This window comes from Panthera leo, chromosome A3 (assembly GCF_018350215.1).
Source record: "Panthera leo isolate Ple1 chromosome A3, P.leo_Ple1_pat1.1, whole genome shotgun sequence".
NCBI lineage: Eukaryota > Metazoa > Chordata > Mammalia > Carnivora > Felidae > Panthera > Panthera leo.
Window position 1 is genome coordinate 128255747 of NC_056681.1, and position 26468 is coordinate 128282214.

At 42.2% G+C, this 26468-nt stretch overlaps 1 protein-coding gene across 5 annotated transcripts in view; it reads left to right on the forward strand.

Moving 5' to 3' along the window:
• NBAS (NBAS subunit of NRZ tethering complex) overlaps positions 1 to 26468 on the forward strand; it is a 329015-nt gene that overhangs the window by 114397 nt on the left and 188150 nt on the right. For all 5 annotated transcript variants that reach the window (XM_042933639.1, XM_042933641.1, XM_042933640.1 and 2 more), the window contains 4 exons: positions 5019 to 5102; positions 10395 to 10548; positions 15626 to 15811; positions 17505 to 17678. In XM_042933639.1, coding sequence (XP_042789573.1) covers positions 5019 to 5102; positions 10395 to 10548; positions 15626 to 15811; positions 17505 to 17678 — 598 coding nt within the window. The remainder of the gene's footprint in view (positions 1 to 5018; positions 5103 to 10394; positions 10549 to 15625; positions 15812 to 17504; positions 17679 to 26468) is intronic.

The window sequence follows — 26468 nt, forward strand, 5'->3', positions numbered from 1 at the left end:
AAGAATACTGGGAAGTTTCAAGATAGCTCTTTAATCTGCTGGATCTTCTAAGTCATTTATTAATGAAACTGAATCCTGTTGTTCCAGAAGAGAACTCTGAATGATGCCTTTAGATAGCATTTTTGCAACTTGGCATTCTGAATGATAACTAGCTTTTTGATTGGTTTCCCATTGAGTTTCAGACCAGTTTGATTTGTTCAGTGATGGTAACCACAGAGTAGTTATATATGTGGGCTCAAATTATTATTTTTTGTCCTTTATTTACCAGAACATTTTCTTCTGTGCTAAATAATAGAAATAAATTTAACTCCACATATTAAAACCATTGCATAAAAGGTAGCAATTAGTAGTAACATGCAGTCTATTTATCCTTTTGTTTCCAAGTCATGGAATACAAACAAAAGAACTTTTTGTAAGTTTATTCTTCATAAAATTTCTTTGAAATAAAACATTTATATTTAGTGTGGGAAATCACTGGTGAGAGAATAGTCGGACATAATAGAACTTGCAATACTCATTCCTTTCCTGCTGACAAATAAATGTTACCTTCAGATGAAACCAGCATGTTTATTGTTTGGAATAAAACAATGAGCCGAGTTCTCATATAAAGAATCTTAAAATTAAGCAGCCATTACTTTGTAAAGAGGTCGTTTAAGTTTACCACGGTCTTCCTTTTTTTAGTGGGGGATGATACATGTTAGGTTTTAAGATGTCTTAGGCCAAGTGGAAACAATAAAAGACCAAGATGAAATCAAGTGTATGTACACGTTCTGTGTTGATGGGACTTGAGATTTAAAGTGTAACTTTTGCAAGTCACTCAACTTCCTACAACTGTTTTCTGGGTTTTCTTGAACCACAGTGTCACCAACCCCATTTACAGATTGATTCACATGATTCCTATCTTCAGTGTGAACAGAATTAATGACATGCTATTGCTCCACTTACTTTATGAAAGAATAAGTAGCTAAAACTTGGGCATGTTAACAAAAGTAATGGTATAAGCAGTTATTTTCAAGTGTGAAGAATGGTGAGATTTAGAGAAATAGGTATTCTGAAGTTTTCTCCCCCCCCCCCCCCCCCCCCCGCCGCCCTAGAACACGACATGTCCAGCCAGCTGCCTAGATGAGATGTGAGCCGTCACTGGCATGGCTCGCTGTGTCATCAGGGTCGTGGGCTCTACAGGAAAGCATTCGTGTTCTCCCTCGCAGCTCTGCAGACTCCATACACACATAAACACACACAAACACACACACTTCCTTGGCATATCTATGTTTATGACTAGATTGTGCCCCTTCATTGCTTTATTCCAATTTTGAATTTCTGTGATACTCAAGAGAGCACTTTCATGAAAGAATTGACTATAGATGAGATACAGTCCTCACTTAAGAAATCTTTGTGCTGTTATTGAATAATTCATTTGACATATTATTTTAGAGCCTGCTAAATGCCAGGCACTATTTTAGTTATTGAGGCAGTGGACAAAATAAACAAACGTTCTGCCCTCAAGAAATTTATATTCTGGTTGAGGAGGAGATCTTGTCTCTGAAATGCTGTTATTTGAAGCAGGATAAAGAACTTAGAGTATTTTTATAGCAAGCATGTTAAACTCCTAAAATTTATTTTAAAATAACTTGGTTTGTTGAAACATTCTGTAAGGAAATGAGAGAGTAGAAGGAAGGTTTTTGCGTTTTGTTTTTACATAAGTGTTGGTGATCAGACCTAAGGTCTAGCCGTATTTGGTAGAAGCTAGCTTTATCATATCAGTAATCTACTCGTATTGAGTTTGGTTTTATTTTGTAGTTTAAATATGCATACAACTGGTCCTTACTGGGTTGTCTAAAGTTAAATTTCGGGAAGGCTCAAATGACCCCTACCTGCCACCTACAGATCTTGCCTGGTGACTCATAGGTGTGGAGCAAGGCAGTGGTGACAAGAGAATGGATTTGTGGCTGGGGGCTACACTGGAGCCCCTGGGCCCTTTCTACAGGTAGTCTAGTGTGCGAGCTGGAAGTCCGTCCACATTTGGGGTTCTGATTGTCATTTACTAGTTTTATGAGGACGGACAAGTTAAGCCAGGCCTCAGTTTTCCCACTGTGACATGAGGAAGATCATATCACCAACTACAGTAGATTGGCGGGACTAAATGAGGGTTGTGTGTTAAATGCATTTCATCCTGTCTAGTCCATAGTTAGAGCTCGATGAATGTTGCCGATCATCGGGGGTATGCTAACAGTAGTACGAGTAGTGCTGTTACCGTGTTGGTGGTGATCAGCACATTTAGAAACCTTCGGTTGTGCTCTTCCTTGAAAATGCAGCAAAAATGCTTTAGTAACTCAGGACTCTTCAGGATGACTTTTTGGAGTGCACCTCAGAGCTGGAACTTGCCTTTAATACGTGTTTTGATAAAAATAGGTATGTTTTCATACCCATTTCTGTTCAGTGAAGCTTCACAAAGTTTTATAGCTTTCTAGTCTTTACCAAATGAATTATTATTTTGCTGAGGGGGCCCACGCCACTATTAATCATTTTAGTAATAACCCTTGTATCTAATATGCACTTTGTATAGAAAGTACAAATCTCAACTTGTGATACATTTTTTCTAAAATTCTTTGAGAAAGCATTTTGTGTAGCTATGGAACCGTGTCTGCTTTAATTAGAAAAGGCGGTAATCGTTTGTTCGTTTTTTTTCCCCCTTGTTCCTCAGTTCACTGCTACAATTTATTCTTCTGTTGGAAGAGTGAACATCGTCATCATTGTTGTATCCCCATGTTCTCTTTTGCTTTCCATTTCAGTAGCCTGTGGTAAAGTATTAGCTATCGACATGGAAGGAAATAAAATAGTTTTTTATTGGGTGACAAATAGTGTGATTGTGGCATCCATGCTAAATAATCATCTGTGTGATGCAGAAATTTAAGAAAAGAACTCAGATACCTTCAAAAATGTATCTGGTACACAGTATGCAAGATCTGTACACGCTAGCTACAAAGCGGGTAAAATACTGTTTAAAAAATATAGTAACGTACATTTCTTTTGGTCTGTATCTAGAGGGGAGTTTTGACTTTGGATAATTTGCACCAGTAATAACTTGATGGGAATGCTGTTGATCAATGCACAACACTGCCCGTTCTCAGACCTTTTGGCTTCCCTCTTCTACTTGAAACCATCCCACGGGCTTGTCCAGAGGACTAGTCCCTCCATTTACATAGTATTCAAATGTTTACAAAGTATTTCTTGTGCAAGGCATGCCACATTACCTAGTAAGAGAGGAAGGTACAAAATACAACCTGATATCAGGAAGTGCAGTCCTTTCTCTGGGGCTATGATAAATTTTAGAAAATTGCTACCATGAATACTCAGAAGTAGAGAAAATGTTTTGTTGAACTATAAAGCAGAGCAATTGAAATTTGTTCTTACAATTTCTGTCTTCTTGGGGAAGGAGCTTGGGTGGCTCAGTTGGTTAAGCATCCGACTCTTGGTTTCGGCTCAGGTCATGATCTCACACAGTTTGTGGGATTGAGCTGCAGGTCAGGCTCTGCACTGACCGCGTGGAGCCTGCTTGGGATTCTCATTCTCTCTCTCTCTCTCTCTCTCTCTCTCTCTCTCTCTCTTTTTTTTCTCTTGCTCTGTCCCAACCATGCGCTTGTGTGTGTGTGTGTTTGTTCTCTTTCTCCCAAGATAAGTAAACATTTAAAAAAATTGTCTTAATTCCAGATGTTTCAGTTGGCATGGGCTTATGGACTATTAGGGCCCAAAGGGACCTTCGAGCTCGCGTTTGGAGCGCTTCGCTTTCGAAAGGCCTGTGCCGAGGACCGCACGGCTCGCTGAGACGCTGCCAGCCTTCAGTCTCCCGGGCTTCCCGATGCGCGTGTTGCTCTGCTCTGTTCCCGCACCCTACTGTCTTTACCTTGCTTTTCTGTCTAAATTTATTCCTAATTCCATCCAATCAGGCCTTATTTTTGCCTTTTTTAGTTCTCCTGCTATCATCTTTTGCTGATACACTTTCTTTCCACTTCTATCGAGAAATAAATGACATACATTCCTGTAGAAGTTGAGGGTCCACAGCACGATGGTTCGATTATTAATACATTGTGTATTAATACATTAATACATTAATACATTAATTAATTAATACATTAATACACATTAATACAATGTGTATTAATACATTAATACATTGTGAAGTGATTATCGCTCTAGGTTCAGCTAACATCCATCACCTCCTATAGGTAAAGTAGGAAAGACGAGAAAGAAAAAAATGTTTCTCCTTGTGACGAGCACTCGGGATTTACTCGGGATATATTTCCCCATATATCCTGCAGCAGGGTGAACTCTCTCGTCATGTTATACCCTCCATCCCTAGTGCTGTTTTCCTGGAAATCTGCATCTTTTAGCATTGAGTGTTATTTTTAACCTGCAAAATCATTTCTTCCCTCAATATTTACCTCCCTCCAGGTCTGTACTGTCCAATACGGTAGCCACCATTTAAATTTAAATTAAATTTTATGTGGCTATTTAAATTTTAATTAGCACTATTTAAAATTAAATAAAGTTCTCTTAGCCATATTTCAAGTGCTTAATACATGTGCATGTAGCTACTGGTTACTATGTTGGATAGCGTAGTTACAGAACATTCCTACGATCACGAGAAGTTAGACTAAGCCTTTCGAGGGCATGGGAACATGTATGTTTACATTAAGAACGTACAACACGGGCTCTTGATGAAAGCTTTGACATGGGTGAATGAGCATATACCTGCGTTGTCCTTCAGTTCCTTGCCAATTTTTTTGTTTTGAATTATCCTTTTCTTCTTGAACCATTTTCTGATGCAAGAGAGATCGACCATTTGGTATTTTCCACTTACGTATTGTATGTAGCCTGTATTGCGTTTGACTTACTTACTATGTCATAAACGGGAGTGGAGGTTTAAGGTTGTGGAGAAACTTTTTGCATCATGCTCCTTGTGTAGCCAGCCACTGAGGTAATGTGTATTTCAAATCCTTTCTTTTTTTTCATGTAAGTTACAACGGAGACTCCTTGGTGCTCATTCCCTGGCGTGAACACAAACACCGGGAGAAAGATTGGTGTGAGGAGCCGGAGCGCAGGTAAAGGGTGCGCTGGCGCGGGGGACCTCCGTTCCTCTGGGACGGGCGCGCAGAGGGCCTGTGGACGTGCATGTGGTCAGCGATCACCTACTTGACGGTGGTCCCTGATGTAGGCAGTTCAGGTGCGGTTGTTTTAAACACTTGGCTTGATTTTACTCCATTATGTGACAGGTTTGTTTTTTTTAATTTTTTTAAATTTTTTTATTTAGTTTTGAGAGAGAGAGAGACAGAGTATGAGAGGGGGAGGGGCAGAGAGCGAGGGAGACGCAGAATCCAAAACAGGCTCCAGGCTCTGAGCTGTCAGCACAGAGCCCGACGCGGGGCTCGAACTCTCAAACCGCGAGATCATGACCTGAGCCGAAGTCGGACACCCGACCGGCTGAGCCACCCAGGCAGCCCTATGTTACGGGTTTTTTTAATGGAAGAATATTAAATTCTACAAAGTAAATATTCTAAACAAATGATCCTTATATAGCAGCTCTTTTCATTTTAAAGTATTCCTTTAATTTCGTTCTTGATTCAATTTGCGTTTTTATTTTTGTGAGACTTAACCTTAGAAAGCCTGAGAATGTGGAGGCATCAACTACTGGTGAAGGGGTGGGAGAGGAGGTTTGGGGCTGAAAGCAGTTGAATTCCCTTAGTCCTCACTCCTCAAGGTCAGGAAAATGTTCTGTCACCATCTAGCCTTCTGTATTTCCCCTGCATGAAATCAGATGTTTATTTTTTGGATTCATGAATTAAGGCAGAGAACCTCCAGGATGATCCAGAAATCCTCCAGCTGCCTGGGCATTAGGCACAGCGCAGGGTGGGGGTGGAGTGCTGGGGTTGAAATTCTGAGCGTTCAGTGAAAATCTATGTCTGAATGTTGGAGCCTAGGGGTACCCGCCCCCTCCGAGCTCCTAGAGTGCAGGCATATTCCCCAAGTAGAAGTTGGGAGAGTTCTTTTCTAGAGAAATGGAATCGTGTCTGAGAAGAGGCCTCCAGGTATTGAGATATTAGTCCCAGAAGATCAGTGCATTACCTGGTCACAGCGAAGCCAGCAAAAGAACGAGTCCTGTCAGCACACTGAGCTTCCCGGATGTTTGAGGGTTGGCGTCAGTGGGCAGGACAGACAGGAAAGGCAAAGCCAACAGAAGGGGGAACTGGAAGTCAGAGACCACACAAGAAGAAAACTTCAAAAATTATAATTAATGTTGCCCATGAGATAGGATACTGTAGTTGTGAAATAACAAAAGGATTTTATAAAACAGGGACAGAGAACTAAGAGCACTTTGGGAAATAAAAAAATAAGATAGTTGGTGTCTAACAATTAGGAGAGTTGAAAGAGAAAAGCAAAGAATTTTCCCAGAAAGTAGAATAAAACTATTATAGAGCTAGATAATAAGCAAGCAAAGATAAAAACAAGCTTAATATTCAAATTACAGGCATTCTAGAAAGAGATGACATATCATAGAAGGGAAGAAATAAGAAACATTTCAAGTCTAGTATTTAGAATTGAAGGCTATGAGTTTTCACACTGAAATGCCCACTACACTAAAGCATACCATCATGACCTTCCCAAATATCAGGGGCACAGTCTACCAGAGAGGAAAACATATTCCATAAAAGGAAGTTTGAATTAGAATGACCTCAGACATCTCCAGAACAGCACTAGGAGCTAGAAGAAAAACTTTTGCTGGAACATATTTTTTGATCGGGAATCCTGATGCAGCTAAAATCATCATTCAAGTACGAGGTTAATCATGTAAGGTCTTGTAAAATTTACCATCCATGTACATCTCATTCCAGGAAGCCATAGGAGATGTGTTTTATTAAAATGAAGGAGTCAATTGAAAAAAAGAAAGCCATTAGATTCAGAACTGGGCTCTAACATAGGCCATGGCAGTGAGAAGGCCTGGGATGACAGCTGTGTTCTTGTCGGGTGAGAGAGCAGCCAGCACAGACTGGGAAGGGGGTAGACGGCTTCAAGAGCCGGGTGTCTTGGAAAAATTTTCAAAATGGAACTGGTGTATTATCTGATGTATTTGACTATTTGGGGAAAGCTTTTAAATTTTGCTATTAATACATCTTTTGGAGAATTTGGAAAAAATAGCGATGAATGCATATGGTAGTGAATGAGACACGTAGGACAACTGGCGTTTATTAACTCCAGAAAATGAAAAGTTGTTCAAAAAGAACAATAGTTATGATAATGTACCACGTGGCTCAGGAGGAGGTAACATTCACATAATCAGAATGTAGATAATTAGTGGTTTAATCCAAATTGTGATATAGCCACAGTGGGAGGAAAGAGTGTAAGGGGAGTGGAAGGTTGTGGTTTAAGGCCGCCCAACAGCAGGTAGAGTAGAGAAGTCAGGGAACAGTCCCACACACATACTGTTTGTTTGGATGTGTAGAGGAAAATCCAGGAACGTGGCTGAAAGACATGGAGGGGGACAAAGATGTCAACTGTGTATGGAATCGCTGGCTTTTTGATAGGACTCTTTTCATGCTTTTGGATTTTTGAAGCTATGTATATGTACGGTCTGTCTGATAAATGATAAAAACCCGTAGTGTCGATCATTGCAGATGACATTCGAAAGCTCTCTAATGTTCGTGCTAATGTTGGCCGTTTCTCTTTGTTTTGTTGTATTTTGGATATCTGAGATAATGGAGTAGGTAACTCTTAGGTACCTTTTATTACCCCCCAAAAGTTTTAGTGTAATAGCAGTTGAATATTCTGCTGTGTTTTTGCTGTTTGCTTTTTAAAAGCTGTTTTTGAATTTCATTTTTAAAAATCAGAGTTGTATATATTTGCAAGTAGATTAAAATTTTTCTACAAAGCTGTGGTTAAAAAAAAAAGCATCAAGAAGATGGGCTTTTCATTTCCGGATGGGCTTTTGAGAGAATAGCACTGGCGGAGCATCGCACCCTTCATCCCACGCTTCCAGGTCCCCGCGGCCTGCGCCTTTGCTTGATTCTAGGTAGATGAAAGGCATGAGGGCGTTTCCTCTCAGACCGACCACAGCGAGCTGAAACGTAAGCCAGGCTTGCTGTGCCAGACCTCCTAAAACTAGAAATGAAAAGTCAAAAGTTTCACAGAGGAAAAGATGCTTTTGAAGATGGTACAGATGTTCAGTATTCCAGGACATACCGTGTTGCTTATCCATTTAATTGGCGTCTGTCCTCTGTTAGATGCGAGAATACCAAAGAAAAACAGATGCGGTCCCTGTAACTCGTGAGGCTTATAACCTGGTGGGGAAAATGGTCCTGTTGTAGATGACTAATGGGATGAGGGCTAGGAAAGACAAGGGCTGGGGCGCCGGGGGCCTGTAGCAGGGAGATCTCAACTTGGTGGAGGACAAGGAAGGTTGTCCCGGACAAAATCTTGTGAAATCTGAGATTTGAACAGTGAGGGCGAGTTTGGCAAAAGAGAGGGAGCGTGTTCTAAGCAGAGGGGAGAGCGTGTTGGAAGGAGGCTCCAGGCGGTGCCCTCTTTAAGGGCAAAACAAGGACGTGGATTGCTGAAGCACCCAGGGCAAGAGTGAGATTGGCACCAAGAGGAGGCTAGAGTATTTTGTGGCGGATCACAGGCTTTAAAAGTAGGCATGGATGATGTAGCCACGTTTCTGTTTTTAAAGAGGTAACTCTGTTACCTGAGGACATCGTGAGTTCAGTTTGGATCTTGTTGCATTTGAAGTGCCTGTGAACCATTGAGGAGCAAAAAGCAGGAGAATTTCAGAGCTTCTGAGCGGAGGGTGGGTTCGGGGTAAAACATGGTCATTGTTGTAATAATGTGTGTGATAGATGATATTGTAGAGTCAGAGGTGAGACCAAGGGAGAGTCCAGAGTGAGGAGAGAGGAGAGAGCCAGACTGGGAATTTGGAGGAGCCAGGATGCAGGGGTCAGCTGGAGGGGCTATCCGAGCAGAGGTGACTCAGAAGGAGCCGCCAGGAAGACGAGGGACGGCAGGCGGCACCACATACTGGAGTGAGGGAAGGGAAGCCTGTTTCTGGAAGAACGTGGTGAGATTCCATCAAACGGTGCTGAGAGGGAAATACTAAGGACTGAAGAAAATACCAGGGGACCTCAGAGTTGCTCATGGGTATTTTTCCCTGCTGACATGTGTGGCTTTAATGATTTCGGGGTATGTATGTGACTTTTCTCGTGGTAGTGATGGGAAAAACCACTGGCCAGAAAGTGAATGTCGGTTGTGAGACCAGCTGGGCAGAGGGCTGCTGGCTATAAGCACAGTACGCTGTCTGAGGCATGTGGCCAAAATGCCCAGATATTTTATGGGCTTTGTGTCTGCTCCTACATTACAGCTACTAACAATTCCAACAATAATACCTGTAAGTAAAAAACTAAGCACCTGCTCCGTCATACGATGTTTTATGTCTACTTTACATTATTTTGAACACTCTGGCATAGTATTTACCCGTTTTATCTGAATAAAATGAATCTAAGAGAAGTGTTAGCTCTATAATTTGTGCAGTTTCATGCCTTTCAGCAATGGCATGCGCTTCAGTTCTGACCCCAAAGCCCCTTGCCTTGATGGTCCACTTGGCCGGGATCATCCTCCCAAAAACTCCTCATAATTTGTGATCCCTCGGGTGTCATCCATGCACACATTCCTCTTGGTGTTCTTCTTTTCCCCCTCCCCCTCCCCCTCCTCCTCCCCCTCCTCCTCCTCCTCCATCTACGGCAACCGGCCTGAAGTCGTTCCTCTCTTTGCAGATGTCAGTAGCGTACTACATTGCTGATGCCTGCTGACAGTATATTATCAATGTAAATAAGGCATATTTCCTTTGGTTTTTATGAACAGAGAAAACCAGGTTTCTGAATTTATATTTGAGTCAGAATCGCCTGGAGGTGTTTCACCTGAACGAGGCCTGGCCGGCCATCACAGGTAATTTTGATTTGGTACGCCTGTGGCCGGCACCCAGCCGTAAGCGTTTCGTAAAATTTGCCTCCCAGGCTGATTTTGATTTTGTTAATACTCACTACATTGATTTGTGGCATAGCTGTTTTGGTGTATCGTCCATTCTGATTTTTTACATTGGGAAGCCTAATAGGGAAATAGATTAGGCATCCCCCACATGTCCCATTTATCGTGTAAGTGTGCACATAGATACGGGAAAAGATACACGCAGACACCCTCCCCTTTGTACACACACACATACACCATACCCCCATCTCTGTGACCGCTCCCTTCCCATCCCTGTTCCTGTCTCTCTCTCTCTCTCTGACTTGCACAAAATTCTAACTTTTCCCAGCATTCCAGTGACTAATTGTTCCTTTTGTGCCTCGCAGAATGGTGGTCGAGCCGCGTCTGCAAGATGAAAGTGAATTCTTGTATGCCGCACAGCCTGAGTTGCTGAGGTACAGGACGCCGCCGCTCACGGTAGAGAAGGTTGTGGACTGGTATCAGACAAGAGCAGAGGAAATAGAGCATTATGCTCGACAGGTGAGGGGCGGACGACAGCCGCGACTCCGCGATGCCGGCAGAGCCGCGTCAGGCCCTCAGGATTCAGGGCACGTCGTGGCAGCTGACGGTGGTGCCAGGGAGCCTGTATTTGGTTTGCAGAGACGAGATGAATCTCTCTTACTACTTTTGTTCTTTTATCCTTTGCCTCAGAAGCTCCTGTGGCCTTTCTGGGGATTCTTAAAGAGCAAATACACGTAAGAAAAGTTGCTCACCTTACTCTGAAATCAAATGTAAGCTGCGAAGTATGGTGCCCGCTGTCCCAGATTTTCCAAAGATTTTTAATAGGCTTAATACCATGCTAGTTGAAAAGACCGTATCAACCCAGAAATGCCTGATTAGCTCCTTGTCACGTTGCAGTAAGGCAGCTGATTTTTATTTTGCTTTTTAGGAATTTGGGTTTGAGGCTCCGTCTCTAATGTTTTTCCTTAAGTTGAAGCCTAATTTCCCTCCGTTCCCCTGTGCCTTTATGGAGCCACATAAGAACTGCATCAGAGAGGGGCTGTGGAAGAGAGAGCAGATTGTACGGAAGCTTAGGAGATCTGAATACTCATCTTAACTCTTTGCTAACACGCCTTGTAACCCTGAACCTGCCACTTAACCTTTTCTGCCTGTTTGTTTTCTGCCTGTTCATGGGGTTAGTTTTTTTTTTTTTTTTTTTTAGTGTTTATTTATTTTTGGGAGAGAGACAGAGTGTGAGTGGGGGAAGGGCAGAGACAGGGAGACACAGAATCCGAAGCAGGCTCCAGGCTCTGGACACAGAGACCGACACAGGGCTTGAACTCACGAACCGCGAGACCATGACCTGAGCCGAAGTCGGACACTTAACCGATGGAGCCACCAAGGTGCCCCTCATGGGGTTGCTTCTTATACCAAGGTCAATGAAACAAAGAAAATACACAGGAGAGAACATTACCAATTCTGCTAATTGAGGGCCTTGCAAATATCAGCAGCAGTTGTCTTCGGCTTAGAGGACAGAAGTTGGCAATTCAGATGAAGAATGGCAGAAGGCACTTTGAAAACTCATTTAGGGTCCGGCCGATGCATGACTTTTGCTTTTTACTTGCGGTCTTGGCTTTGGACCACCCATCCTACCATCAGTTTTCCACTTCACAGGAAGGCCGATTCTAAAAGGTCTGATGAGCAGCAGCACTGTGGGAAGGAACTTCCATCCCTTTGTTTAAATTTCTACTTAGTGATTGGCACAGCTCTGTGTCTCCATTTGATAGTCTTCTTGAATTTCTGCTTCCATCTCATTCCTATTTTTAGTAGTCATGGAATTGAAGGTGAATTATTTATTAGAGCTGATGGCACTATTATAGACCATACTTTTTTTTTGGGGGGGGGAGCGGGCGGGCCAAGAATATTTATGATGGACTTTCCAGGTTTTTGAAGATGGCTAAGGACCATAGTATGTTTGAAAATGTCTAGAATGGTAAGGTGCTGGAAGAGAAAGAACCTCTGGAGGTGCTCCCGTTGTGCTCTTTGGACCTCGGGTGACAGTGATGTGTCAGGTTTATCGATTGTAACAAGTGAGCCGTTCCGGTGGGGGATGTAGATGGTGTGGGAGGCTGTGGGTAAGTGGGGGTAGAGGCTGTGTGGGAAGTTGCTGTACTTTCTGCTCGGTTTTGCTGTCAGCCTAACACTGCTCTAAAAGGTAAAGTCTGTAAAAAATAAACAGAAAGGAGACTGCAGAGCTCTTTGAAATTAAAAATTTTTTTAATGTTTATTTATTTTTGAGAGAGTGAGAGGGCGAGGGACAGAGAAAATTCCAAGCAGCCTCCATGCCATCGGTGTAAACTCCGACGTGAGGCTTGAACCCACAAACCAGGAGATCATGACCTGAGCTGAAGCCGGATGCTCAACTGGCTGAGCCACCCAGGCACCCCTGAAATATAAATTTTTTGACAGTCTAGCAATAATTCCTAGACATCTTAAATTCATCATTTGAGGAATTGGGAATAATTATAAAGGAAGCAAAGTGATTTTGGGGGTGCTTTATTTATCTGCTTCGTATTCCTTCATCCCTTTCCTTTATTTAAAACCCCTTCTATCAGAAGTCTTGCTCTTTTGCTCCATTTTATTTACTAATGTTTCATGTGGCTTATGCTACAAAGTGTATCCAACATAGTTTCATCTTTTTCATTTTTAGAGACTTAATTGTTGTGGGACTTCTTTTTCCTTAGTGCCTACAAATGCCTTTAGCGGAACTTGTTTGTTGGATTAGAGAATGTGTATCATGTGAAATGTATCCGGTGAGGGCTTGGGGTGCACGGCAAGATTGAAGTTGTATTAGCGCCCACTTTCATTTAAGGTGTCAGGTAATTTGGTTCCAAAGCTTTTGTACTTCAGTAAGTATCTGGGAGAGCCGCAACTTCAAAGCCGATATTAGAAAACCAAATCTGGATCACAAAATTGGTGAGTGTGTTACAAATGGCTAATGTGCTGTGTATGTCTTCAAACTGTCAGTTGCACAGAGTTGTGTTTCATGCATCAGGTTTTCTTCATGCTTTCTGAAGATTCACATGGGATAGTTTTTTTTTTTTTAATTGATATACAGGTAAATCTGTCTTTTCAGACATGACCTGTGTTTTTATTACTAGAAATTAGGTAAAAAAACGCATTTATCTGCTGAAGTGTTTCCACATCATTCCTGTTTTGCCTCATGCCTTACCTACAGACGGTTTCCCCCCCTTGTGTTTATTGGCACCATGTGCCTTTCTTCTTCGTTCATTGCATCTGTACCAGTCAGTGCCTGGGTCTTATTAGAAGGGCTTGGAGGCTGGTCCTTTAATACTGCTGTTCCTGCCTTGCCTTGATGCGCTGTCCCTCCCCCTTCTCTGCTTTCCCGGATCTACCACCTCGGCCTCATTCCCACTCATTCCCAGAAGATGATTTGCCTGTGTTTCACTGGGAAACTTGAGAACTCGCTTCCCTTTGTCCTTCCTCTTTCCGGCTTTTCCCAGAGAAAGAGGTCTCTTCTCTTGCGTTCAGGCTGCTGGAGTCCACACCCCCCCTGCTCAGGGCTGTTCTGTCTGTCATCTTTTCTCTCTCCCCAGTGTCTTCAACCTCTCCTTCTCTGCTCTGTCAACTTTTTTTTTTTTTTTTTTTGGTCCTAAAGTTGAAATCACTCCTGTTTTTTTAAATACAACAACAACGAAATTAGAGCCATATTCTCCCTGGCTTTGGCTGCAGCTGCCTTTCTTCTGTCGCAGCTCAGCTCGGACATAGTCCCCTCCGCTCTGTGTGATCACTTTCTCCACGTTTCTTTGCTCCTCGTTTGTCCGGAATCCGGCCACCCCTGCCGTTCCACTGAAACTGCTTCTTAATGTCAAGTCCCCTTCCTCTGTTACTTTACTGCTTCATCCTTTGACACCACTGCTTCCTCCTTCCCGCAGGCTCCTCTGTGTGGCTTCTGTGATGCCCTCGTGCTTTCCCCTCATCCTTGTCTTAGCCATTCGTTTTCATCTCTTCTGGGTGGCCCATGTCTTCTGGCTTTGTCCCCCAGGGTGCTGCTCTTGCCACTAGTAGAGAGTCTTCTGACACCAGTAAGTGCAGCTGTCTGAACCGGTCTGCCTGCTTCCTGTTCAGTCCACTTCCAACCCACCATTCAGCACGTACTTACTAAATGAATGCTCTTTCTCGGGCGGACATCTGCTCCTGACATGCCTCAGTTCAAAATCCTTTGGCCGTATTTGGATTTCAGGATAATCTGCCCCTTCCTTAGCTCAGTAAACAGTGTTCTCTGTTCTGTGGTGCCTCCCTACTGCCCCAGCCATTTTGCTCATTGCTTCGCTTCATCCAGTCTTTGGGATCCTGCAGAATGAACTGTACTTTCACAACACGGGACGCTTCTCTGCCTTCCATGCTGTTCTCCTGCCCTCCTTCCTTGTGACCTGCCGATATCCACAGATTCTTTTTTTCTTTTTGTTAAGTTTATTTATTTATTTTGAGTGAGAGAGAGAGCAAGAGAGGGACAGAGAGAGAGAGGGAGAGAGAGAGAATCCCAAGCAGGCTCCTCACTCAGTGCCCAATGTGGGGCTCGAACTCACGAACCACGAGATCATGACCTGAGCTGAAATCAAGAGTCGGACGCTTAACCGACTGAGCCCCCCAGGTGACCCCAGTATCCACGGATTCTTTACAGCACATTTTAAGTGTTCCTCCCTCAGGGAGACTTTGTGACACTCGCAGGTGGGCCACGTGCCCCCTTTTTTGAGGCCCCACTCATCCTTGCTCTACTTCAGTCTTTGATTTACTGGGTGAGTTTTCCTATGAGGTGGAGATCATTGAAGGAAGAGACCTCATCAGTTTTCTATTCCTAACACTTAGAATGGTGCTTGGTTCACGGAAGGTCCTTAGTAAATAACTGGTAGTCTAGGATAAGGGTGTAAGTGAGTAGTACGAGAAGCGGTGAGTTAAGGCCACGTTAGATGATTTTGCCATCAGCCCGAATTATGTCCTTTCATAAACCCAATCAAGTGATAGGGAGTCAAATTGCTGTGTCCTGAGCATATCTAGGAAAATCATTCTTCGTCTTGGTCTCAGTGAAGGGCAAATACTTGAATGGAGACGGAGAAAGTGTCTACCGGAGTTCATCATTCAGCAAGTATTTATTGAATGTTTTTTATATAGGAGGCACTGTGGAAGGGTAGGTAGTGAACAGGAATAGGAAAGCAAACATTCTGTTTTTGGAGCAGAATGACATAGTGAAAGTAGGATTAATTTGGCATTATCACTAAATAGCTCCCCCTCGCCCCCCGTGTTAATGTCGTAAGAATAGACAAATATATATGAAATTGCTCTTAAACTGTCATGTTCTATGAATTTAAGATGTTTGTCTTTCATTATCTTCAGTATTTCTTACTGATTCTTTTGAAACAGTTTGCTGATATATTTGCTAAAGAACTCTAATGTTTTTGTATTAAATCAATGTATGTTACTGATAATGCAGTCTTATAGAAGATGATCACAAGAGTCCGATTCTGTACAGGAGGCTTTGACTGTAGAAGATGTGGGAGATGAAACACTCAGTCTTCCTGTCGCTTTTCTGTTTCAGGTCGACTGTGCATTGTCACTCATTCGACTCGGAATGGAGCGGAACATTCCCGGTTTGCTGGTTCTCTGTGATAATTTGGTTACCCTGGAAGCCTTGGTTTATGAAGCCGGGTGCGATTTAACCCTAACCTTGAAAGAACTCCAGCAGATGAAAGACATTGAAAAACTAAGATTGCTGATGAGTAGTGTACGTTTTATTTTAACTTTCTGTGTACTTGGATTAACGTGGGTCTCAGAGCCAAAGATGGCCTCCAAACCTGAGAATTTAGTAAATAAAAGAAGGTTTCTTGACTTAAAAAAAAAAAAAAAGAAAAAATCCAGTTTTTGAATAAATTACTGAAGGCATCCCAAACTATTTTGGCTGTTCTTGTACCTTGCTTGCCCTTTATTCATAATCATCTGTATATATAACTTCTTTTTTTCTTTTAGCTAGCAGATTTCTAAACTAGCTGGTCATGCTAGGAGTCATGTTTCTAGGCCTTCACTATGTTAAATTTCCCAATTACTTCTCTATTTTGCTTACACAAAAGTATTGGATTCAGAGGGCTGGGTGCTTGTGTGAAGAAAACATCTTGGCTTAGTGGTTCGTAAGTTCAGGGGGGTTTGCCCAGCCACTTTTAGATTCTTCTTGGGTCACCCTGGGGAGGAAACACCCCCCAACGTTAGAACCTGGTTTCTCATGAACCCACTGATTAGAGAGGCACCTTTGAGACCAGAACGGTGGGGTTGTGGGGGGCCAGCTGTCACAGGCCAGACTGGTTCCAAGTGGCCCGGTAAGGCATGGAATCCTTGTCCCTGCGCTGTCCCACGCGCTCTCCTTTCTCCCTGACTCTTCTCTTTTTTTCTCATGTACTTTCTTTTTCGTCTTCCTTCCTTTTTCTCTCTTGTCCTCTTTCTCCCTCTTATCAGTCAGCCTTTTCTCTCTCCCTCTGGCCCTGCCTTCCATTTTGCTTACTAGTTTTTTTCCCCCACTGATTATCCAGCCAGTGAGAATTGATTTGTGTTATATGTAAGACTCCTCTTAGGGGATTTAGGTGTATCTCCTGGGGTAATTAAAAGAAGGAATTGTATAATGTCAGGGAGAATGAGTAAAATTATGGGTGTCATTTGGAGTTTTGTGAAGGTGGATGTAAAGGGGAAAAACGAAACAGGAAAAGGAAAAGGAAGGGAGAGACTCCGGGATTCAGAGACTATTCTGAAGTAGTTGTCTTCTAGAGGTTTTTGTTTTGTTTTGTTTTAAGTTTATTTATTTTGAGAGAGAGCTAAAGAGAGTGTGGGGAGGGGCAGAGAGAGAGAGGGAGAGAGAGAATCCCAAGCAGGCTCCTCACTGTCAGCGCAGAGCCTGACATGGGGCTCGAACCCATGAACTGTAAGATCTTGACCTGAGCTGAAACCGAGAGTCAGATGCTCAACCAACTGGGCCCCAGCCGCCCCCCTTCTAGAGCTTTTTTATGCTCCTCTGTCTCTTTGCTTTTTTCTGTTTTATTCTTCCCATCTCTGGGCTCGCTTGTTCTCTCTCTGTCTCTCGAGACATCTTTTACACGTGCACACACACACTTTTGTAGGTAGAACCTCTCTTTACTCTGGGAGACCTCATGTTGGAGCAGTAGTAGTAACATTTTTGTCTTCCAGAGCTGGGCATAGGCTGTGAGGGACCCAGAGTGACCCTGGTCCTGAAGAGAGGGCCCCAAGTGCTGTCTACTGTACAAGCCCCAGGCAGAAGGCCATTCTGCTACCTCTCAGGCTGCCTGGGAGAGGTGAACCAGAGTGTCTGTTTTAGGAAGTGTTGGCCTTCAACTCTTTAACATCAGTCTCTTGAACTTGTTGTCTGGTATAATAGGTATTTAATGTGTGTTTGTTTTGGTTGATTGTATTTTCAGTGTTCTGAGGACAAGTATGTGACAAGTGCCTACCAGTGGATGGTTCCCTTCCTTCATCGTTGTGAGAAACAGTCTCCTGGTGTGGCTAATGAGCTATTAAAAGAATATTTAGTAACTTTGGCTAAAGGGGACTTAAAATTTCCCCTGAAGATATTTCAGCAGTCCAAACCAGATGTAAGTAGAAACTCTAACTTCTAAAAAAAACCTCTGCACTTCTTCCTCTGCATAATTATGTCTCATTTGTCAGTTTGTTATAATAGGCTTTGCAAGTAACTTCACTTGAAACAGACAAGAAAACGGTTGTCATATTATTCTTTAAAAATGTTTCAACAATTCAGTCCACTAATTTTTTGGAAGTTTATATGTACTTTGATTTATTTACTCATAAGTTTGTTGACTTTCTATTATATTGATTATATATATAGATATATATCAATACCAAAAAAACTAACAGTTGATAGACACTGAATTCTTACTATAGATAGGCACTCTACAAGTGTTAACCCATTTAATCCTTATAGCAATCCTATGATGTAGATATTTTGTATTAATATTGGAGGGAAAGAAAATTGTGATCTAGTGTGGTTAGGCAGTTGTCCAGGGTCACAAGGTTAGGAGTGGATCCTGGGTTCACACATAGGTATTCTAATTTCACAGCTGTTTTCTTAACCAGTATGCTTTACCCTAACGCCAGGAGAAGAAGAAAAGATTCTCACCCTTTAGGACCTTCAAAATACTTATGAAAATCTTTAGGATGTCATAAGGAACTCTGATTTTTCTTAATTATCTCTTGTATTTGCTTAACACTACTATATATTGGCTCTCAAACAACACAGCATTTAGGAGCACCAACCCCCCCCCCCCCCCGCCCCCCCACGCAGGTGAAAATCCATTTATAATTTTGACTCTCCCAAAACTTCCAACTATCCGTAGCCTACTGTTGACCTTACCAATAACATAAATAGCCGGTTAACATGTTTTGAATGTTATATGTATTCTGTACTGTATCTTCATAATAAAGTAAGCTGGAGAAAAGAAAATGTCATTAAGAAAATCATAAGGATGAGAAAATACATTTACAGTCCTGTCCCGTATTTATAAACAATTGGCATATAAGTGGACACACAGTTCAAGGGTCAGCTGTGTTTAAAGCTCTGTACTGCTGTAGAATTCAAGTCGGTGTTCACATTCACTGGCAATAAGTCATTTTGTTAAGTACAGTATACTTTAGCAAAGTAAATAACCTCTTAACTTAGCCATAAATCAAATCTGTTGTTTTAAGAGATACTGGCTCCCTTTCTGTTGGCAGTGGCTCAAGCGGGGTGGCATGGCCACTCGAACGCCCTGACTTTGTAGTGAGAGTCAAAGGGTTGGATTGGGGTTCAAGCCAGAGGCCATTGAAGCCTTCTTCCAATCCAGAATTCGAATTGAGTGCACTTCCTTGAGCTAACCTTTATTGCAGTCTGAAGTCTTCTGAAATGTATGGTCTTAAGCCGTATAATCCAGAGGAAAAAGGAAAACATTGCTTAGCTAACCTTACACATTTTTTGGTTTCTGAAAGGGTCGTTTGTCAGAAATATATCTATTCTTCGGCGTTTTAAAATTTTCTATCTTCTCATAAGCAGCTCCCGTTTAGTATTCTGGTTTTGAATTTGGGGTGGTTTACTGTGAGCCAAGGGTGGGTTGCTTAAGACCGCAGAACACAATGTGAGAAGCAGGATGGATTGAAAATGAATGTTTTATGAGGAAGAAGGAAGTGACTTTAAATTCTTTCTAGTAATCTTGTTTGTGATACTTCTTCCTTACAGAGTCTTGTAAATCCTTTGTATGTCATCAGCTTTTTGTTGTTTTTACTTGGCAATTTAGCATGTGCCTTTTGAATAAAACATACGGTCATTTGCTTTTGTTGAAATATGTAAACATCAAAGCAGAGAACAATGGAGTTGCTGGGCTCTTCCTTTCTGATCCAACCTCTATATTTCTAACAATATTATCTTTCCACAACAGAACTTTGCTCATGTTCATGGATCATGATCTATGGGAAGCCTCCAGAGGCTTACCAATGTCCACAGGGTAAACGTTAGGCTCTCTAGAGGGTTCTTTGTGGTCTGTTTCTAGTCTGCCTCTTGAGCCTCATTTCCCTCTGTGAAGGAATGTGCTAGTTCACTCACACTGAACTTCTCACCCTGTCTGCACCTTGTTCGGTCTTTCATGCCTCTTTATGTCTTAATAGACTGTCTCCTTTGTTAGGGATGGTCAACTTCTCTTCCCTTCCCTTTGCAGACACCTACCTGCCCTTCAAGATCCTGCTGTCTAAGATTCCCTCTGCTGGGAGACCTGTGACTTACCTGTGCTCTGACAGGTCTTGTCCCTGCCTCTGTAATAACCATGTCACACTCTCATAATTGGTGTTTATTTATTTTTATTAAAACACTCATGTTTGTGTCTCCCACCCGTGTTTCCTATGTGTGTTCTCTATGTCCCCTGCATCTGTGGGTTGCCAGAGTGTCAGTGCCTTGTAGAGAGCAGGTGCTCAGTAAATTTTGTGAGGGCAGATGATGAGCGAGGGACTGAAACTGGGTTTCATTATGATGCTTTAGATCACTTGATTCCATTTGTTTGCTTATGAGGATTGTGCTTGGAGCATTGTTTTTATTTTATTTTACTTGGCCCTTTACAAAAAGGTCTGCCATGTGTTAGGCGCAGAGTATTTACAGTAATATCACGGGAGCAGTGATTTCTGTATCAGACCGCTTGGACTAAGTTACGCTGCATTAACAAATGAGTAGGTTAGAACAGATATTCATCGCTTGCAAGTGTCACACAGGCTGTGGCTGGGCTTCTCTTGTGTTCCATGTCTTGTTCGCTCTAGGACGTGGCTAAAAGAGCAGGCCCCCTTTGCTGAGCTGTGGCACAGGGAAAAAGAACAAAGTAGAACCGCACAGTGACTCTTAAAACTTAGCTCAAAGTATGTCACGTGACATCCGGTCACATTTCACAGGCTAGAGGAAGTCTGTGGCCAAGCCTGATGTTAATAAGGCAGGGAAGAAGGGAGTGCATAATGGGGACAATAATACAGATTGTCTTGGGAGAAGGGAGTGCATATTTGGGGACAATAATACAGATACATACTTGCCCTTTTAACTGCAGTGTATGCTACAAACTCTTCTTCTTTTGTATAACATCCTGATTTTAAGCACTCCTCTGTGATTTTAAGCTGCTGTTCTTTGCTTGAATGGCCCTTTGGAAAGCAGAACTTGTGAAGGAACTTGGGCAAGTCTGGATGAAGAGGATTTGGGAATAAAATATTCTGCCTTCTCATGTTCTCTGTCTGCTGTACTAGCAGTTTAAAAATGCATCTGTGTATGGGAACTATGAACTTAAATTTTTTTGATTGTTATTTATTTTGAGAGAGAGAGAGAGAGAGAGAGCGCGAGTGAGCGAGCCAGTGTGAGCAGGGGAGGGGCAGAGGGAGAGGGAAGAGAGAATCCCAAGCAGGTTCTGCACTGTCATCGCAGATCCTAACGCTGGGGCTCAAACTCACAAACTCTGAGCAGATCAAGAGTTGGACGTTTAACTGACTGAGCCACCCAGGTGCCCAAGACTTTAAAACAAAAAGGGGGGGGGGGGCGCCTGGGTGGCTCAATTGATTAAGCAACCAACTTCGGCTCAGGTCATGATCTCACAGTTTGTGGATTCGAGCCCCACATCGGGCTCCGTGCTGACAGCTCAGAACCTGGAGCCTGCTTCGGATCCTGTGTCTTCCTCTCTCTCTGCCCCTACCCAACTTGTTCTCTGTCTCTGTCTCTGTCTCTCTCTCTCTCTCTCAAAAATAAATAAACATTAAAAAAAATAGCAGTTTTCTAGGCCCAACCCAGATATAATGAGAATTTGGGGGGTAGGGATCTGGAATGTGCACTTGACGATTTATCCAGTGATTCTGGTGGAAATTCACTTGCTATATGTTGCAAATAATTCCCACTCCTGTTTTTCTGTTCCTCCTGTCGTTCTCTTAATGATGAAGGTCACTTTCATCTGACGGGGAATCAAACTGTTTCAAGGTTCAGAAGGACTTTCCTCTTTCCAGCTATCCTGTGTTTCTATGGTGCAGTCCTCCAGAGGCCTGAGTTTGGAAGCTTTGGGTGCTGATGTAGGCCCTGTATCCCAGCAGTGGCATAAATGGGAAAGTCTCCTTAACACTTTAAACTCTTGTCTTCAATTTCCTGCTTGCCTACTTTTGGCCTATACTCCTTAGGGAACTGAAAAATTTATACTCTACCATGCAGTTAAGTATGGTAACCTCTAGCCATGTGAGGCTATATAAATTAAAATAATAAAATTAAAAATTCATTTATTCAGTCTCCCCAGCTTTTGGTTATTTCTAGTATTTTGTAATTACAAACGATGCTGTAGTGAATAACTTGTTCCCATGTGGTTTTGTGTCTTTGATGTTTATTTTATTTATTAAAAAAATTTTTCTTTAATGTTTATTTTTGAGAGAGAGAGAGAGACAGTGTGAGCGTGAGTGGGAGAGAGGGAGACACAGAATCCAAAGCAGGCTCCAGGCTCTGAGCTGTCAGTACAGAGCCCGACATGGGGCTTGAACTCATGAACCACAAGATCATGACCTGAGCTGAAGTCAGACGCTTAACCGACTTGAGTCACCTAGGCGCCCACGTTTATTTATTTTTGAGAGAGAGAGACAGAGCATGAGTAGGGGAGGGCCAGAGAGAAAGGGAGACACAGAATCCGAAGCAGGCTCCAGGCTCTGAGCTGTTAGTACAGAGCCCGATGTGGGGCTCGAACCCATGAACCGTGAGATCACGACCTGAGCCGAAGTCGGACGCTTAACCGACGGAGCCACCCGGGCGCCCCGGTTTTGTGTCTTTGGTATGCCTCCAAGGTGTGTTCCTACGATGGGCATCCTGAGCCTACAGGCAAGGGTTGTGTCGGCATTGCCAGAGTTTCCTTCGGGGCGGTGGGGGCGGGGGATGGTTGGTCCAAGTGACATTCCTACCAGCGGTATAAGACCTTGCTTGTTGCTCTACGGTTTTGTGGACAGAATTCATTGCCATAGTTTAACATGTTTACTAATGTGGGAAGTGGAAAGTGGTATTTCAGGGGTGTTTTAATTTGCATTTAATTATGAGTGAATTTGAAATGTCCTCATGTATTTGAGGGGATTATCTCTTTTTTGGTGAATTGTCCATTCCTGTCTTCTCCCCGTTTTTCATTTGGATTTTTGTTCCTTTGTGCTTTGCTTTTGTAGAAATTCGGGTACATTGGCGTAATTACCCCCCTTTTTAATGGTATGGATTGTGTATATTTCTTTCAGTTGGTAGATTATCTTTTGACTCTGTCTCTGGTGGATTATGTCAGCCAGAATTTTTATCTCTATGTGTAGACAAATTGAGCAATTTTTTATTGTCTCTGTATTATGAGTCATGGTGAGCAAGCCTTTCCCTCCAAGGTCAAAGAAGAATCCACTCATTTTCTTTCAGTACTTGTATGATTTTATTTTTCTGTGTGGATCCATAATCCACTTGGAGTTCATTTTTTTGTGTGGTGACATGAGGTCTAATTTCGTTCCTCAGATGGCTACCTAGTTGTCCCAGCACCATTTATTACAAATTTGGTCTTTTCTAGAGTGATTTGAGATGCCACCTTTGTCTTATATCAGATTTCCATTTAGTTCTAATTCTAGACTTAAAAAATTTTTTTTGCAAGTTTATTTATTTTTGAGAAAGAGAGACGGAGTGTTAGCAGGGGAGGGGCAGAGAGAGAGGGAGACACAGAATCCGAAGCAGGCTCCAGGCTCCAAGCTGTCAGCACAGATCCTGATGCGGGGCTGAACTCATAAACTGTGAGATCATGACCTGAGCCAGAGTCGGATGCTCAACCGACTGAGCCACTCAGCTCCCCTAGAGTTTTTATATTGTTACTGGTTTGTCTGTACACTGGGACCAACTGTTTAATTATAGAGATTTTATAGTGTGCTTTTAAAGTCTGGTAAGGGTGGTGTTCCTTTATAGTTTTTCTCCCTAGGTTTTTTTGTTTTTTTTTTTTTTTTTTTTTTAAGCTATTCTTGTAAAAGTTTGTTTCTTCTTCTGAACTGTAGTACAACTTCTTTGATTCCATAAAATAGCTTATGGGTATATTTACTGTGATTATATTAAATTTGTAAATTAGCCTAGCAAGACTAATATTTATTTATTGAAGTTTTAAGGTTTAATTAATTAATTTCATGCACATGCACGAGCATGAGCTGGGGAGGGGCAGAGAGAGCAAGAGACCAGTATCTCTGTAACACCAGTCATCCTATTCAAAAAGAGGGGGTATCCCTCTTGCACTGTTGGTGGGGATGCAAACGGGTGCCTTTGGAAAATAGTGTGGAGGTTTCTCAAAAAATTAAAAATAGACCTATCCTATGACCCAGTAATAGCACTGCTAGGAATTTACCCAAGGGATACAGGAGTGCTGATGCATAGGGGCCCTTGTACCCTAATGTTTATAGCAGCACTTTCAACAGTAGCCAAATTATGGAAAGAGCCTAAATGTCCATCAACTGATGAATGGATAAAGAAGTTGTGGTTTATATACACAATGGAGTGCTATGTGGCAATGAGAAAGAATAAAATATGGCCTTTTGTAGCAACACAGATGGAACTGGAGAATGTTATGCTAAGTGAAATAAGTCCTACAGAGAAAGACAGATACCATATGTTTTCACTCCTATGTGGATCCTGAGAAACTTAACAGAAGACCATGGGGGAGTGGAAGGGGGAAAAAAAGTTACAGAGAGGGAAGGAGGCAAACCATAAGAGACTCTTAAAAAATGAGAACAATCTGAGGGTTGATGGAGGGTGAGAGGGAGGGGAAAGTGGGTGATGGGAATTGAGGAGGGCACCTGTTGGGATGAGCACTGGGTGTTGTATGGAAACCAATTTGACAATAAATTTCATATTAAAAAAAAAAGAGGGTATCATTCTATTCTGTCTTTTTTTTACTGTCTTTCAGGTGTATTAAAAATGTTCTTCATGTAGCTTGTGCACATTTTTTGTTAAATTTATTCCTAAGCCTTTAGTTTTCTCTTTTTCTATTATAAATTAAGTTTTCCCTACCTTCACTTCCTCTGTTTGTTTGTTGTATATATGAAAGCTATTCATTTTGTATGTTAATTTTGTATTCTGCCCCTTTACTAGTTTCTTGTCTTGCTTCATTCTCTGGGGTTTTCCAGATATCCCGTCTTATCGTCTGCTCTTCATCTACTTGCCTGTAGTGCATAATTTTAAGATACTTATTATTTATTTATTTATTTATTTATTTATTTATAATTCATTTATTCATTCATCCATTTATTCATTCATTCATTTAATGTTTATTTTTGAGAGAGAGAGAGAGAGAGAGAGAGCACAAACGAGGGAGGAGCAGAGAGAGAGGGAGATACAGAATCTGAAGCAGGTTCAAATGCATGGCTCAAACCCATGAACCATGAGATCATGACCTGAGGTGAAATTGGACGCTTAACCAACTGAGCCACCCAAGACTGTTTTTTAAAATAAAATTATCATCTTCCTACACTTTACCTTGCTGTGTAGCATGCAGAATAATCTGCTACTCATGGTGGGGAAGACTCACTGACTTCCTAGAAAGTTTTAAAGGGGCTCTTTTCTGTTAGCTTGAGGTGGGGCAAATGATGGTTTAATAGTCACTACTGAGATATGAGGGCAGGCATGATGGAGATAAGAGGAAGTGTGTTTTACACTTCATGGAGTTACACATCTTGTAGGTAGATGAACAGAGCACAAATGGTAAGTGCCTTAAAATGGTGATCATTACAATTTATGTGCTAATAGATTGCATTAGGAAAGATATACTGAATGGCACGGGAAGCAAACAAAAAGATGCCATAGGAATATAAAGAGGAAAAAATAATTTATGTATCAGAGTAGAATGAGGATAGAGTCTTTGGATTAACATTTATTGAGCATGTGTAAGAGGCTGTAAAAATCTGGCCAAGTCCAATTGAAGTTCAAGCCAGGCAGAGATAAAACTGGATTATTAGGGAGGTCGTAGATAGGACACGACTGAGTTTTTGAGAAGTACACTACGACAGGGAGACATAATCAGACTAATAGCATGTTTAGATGAAGGCAAGTAATTGAATTTGAGTGAACTAAAATTTGCATAGAGGTTTGTAGGACCAGAACAGTGAGCTGGCACCAGGCACGAAGGACTTGAGTGGAAGGCAGAAAGTTCATTTTTTACGTTTCACATTGTAGGACTGCAAAAGGGTTTTCAGCAGGAGATGTTGAACATACATGATCAAGTATGGACTTTAGAACCTTTAACTTCCAAGTGATTCTTTAGTGTCGCAGGGAGGGCAGGAAAGGAAGCAGGGGAATCCAGGGAAACATCAAAGAGTTTGGCTTCTGCTGCAGTTGGTTTTCCATTTATTCCTTTTCATTCAAACTGGTTTGTTTTTTTTTTCATTTTCCTGTAGGAGTTGCATTGTTGAATACTGTAGTTTTTGTCAGTCTCTCCCATTCTTACTGTGAAATTTTCCCGCGGGCCTGTTCCTGCAGGGCTGAGGGGCTGTTCCTGTTCCTGAGGGGCTTTTCCTGCAGGCTGTGGGGCTGTGAGAGCAGGTATCCTTAGCCCTCGTTTTGCAGCCAGTTGCCTGCATCTGACTCCTGGCCTGACCACAGCCAGCTTTGTGCTGCGAGCAAGTTATAGGGCCTCTTGGGGCCTCAGTTTCCCCTTTATGTAGAATCGAAATAGAACTAGTATTAACCTTACAGGGTGGTTTGAGGAATTGAGAATTCATGCGTGTGAAGCACATAGAAATAGTACCTGGCACACAGTAAGAAATCAGGAAAAGTTAGCGATTTTAATTAAATAATAATGACTTTTACTGTGCCCTGTTTGTCTCTTTAACCAGTCTGTCACTTTGCAACCTTGGAT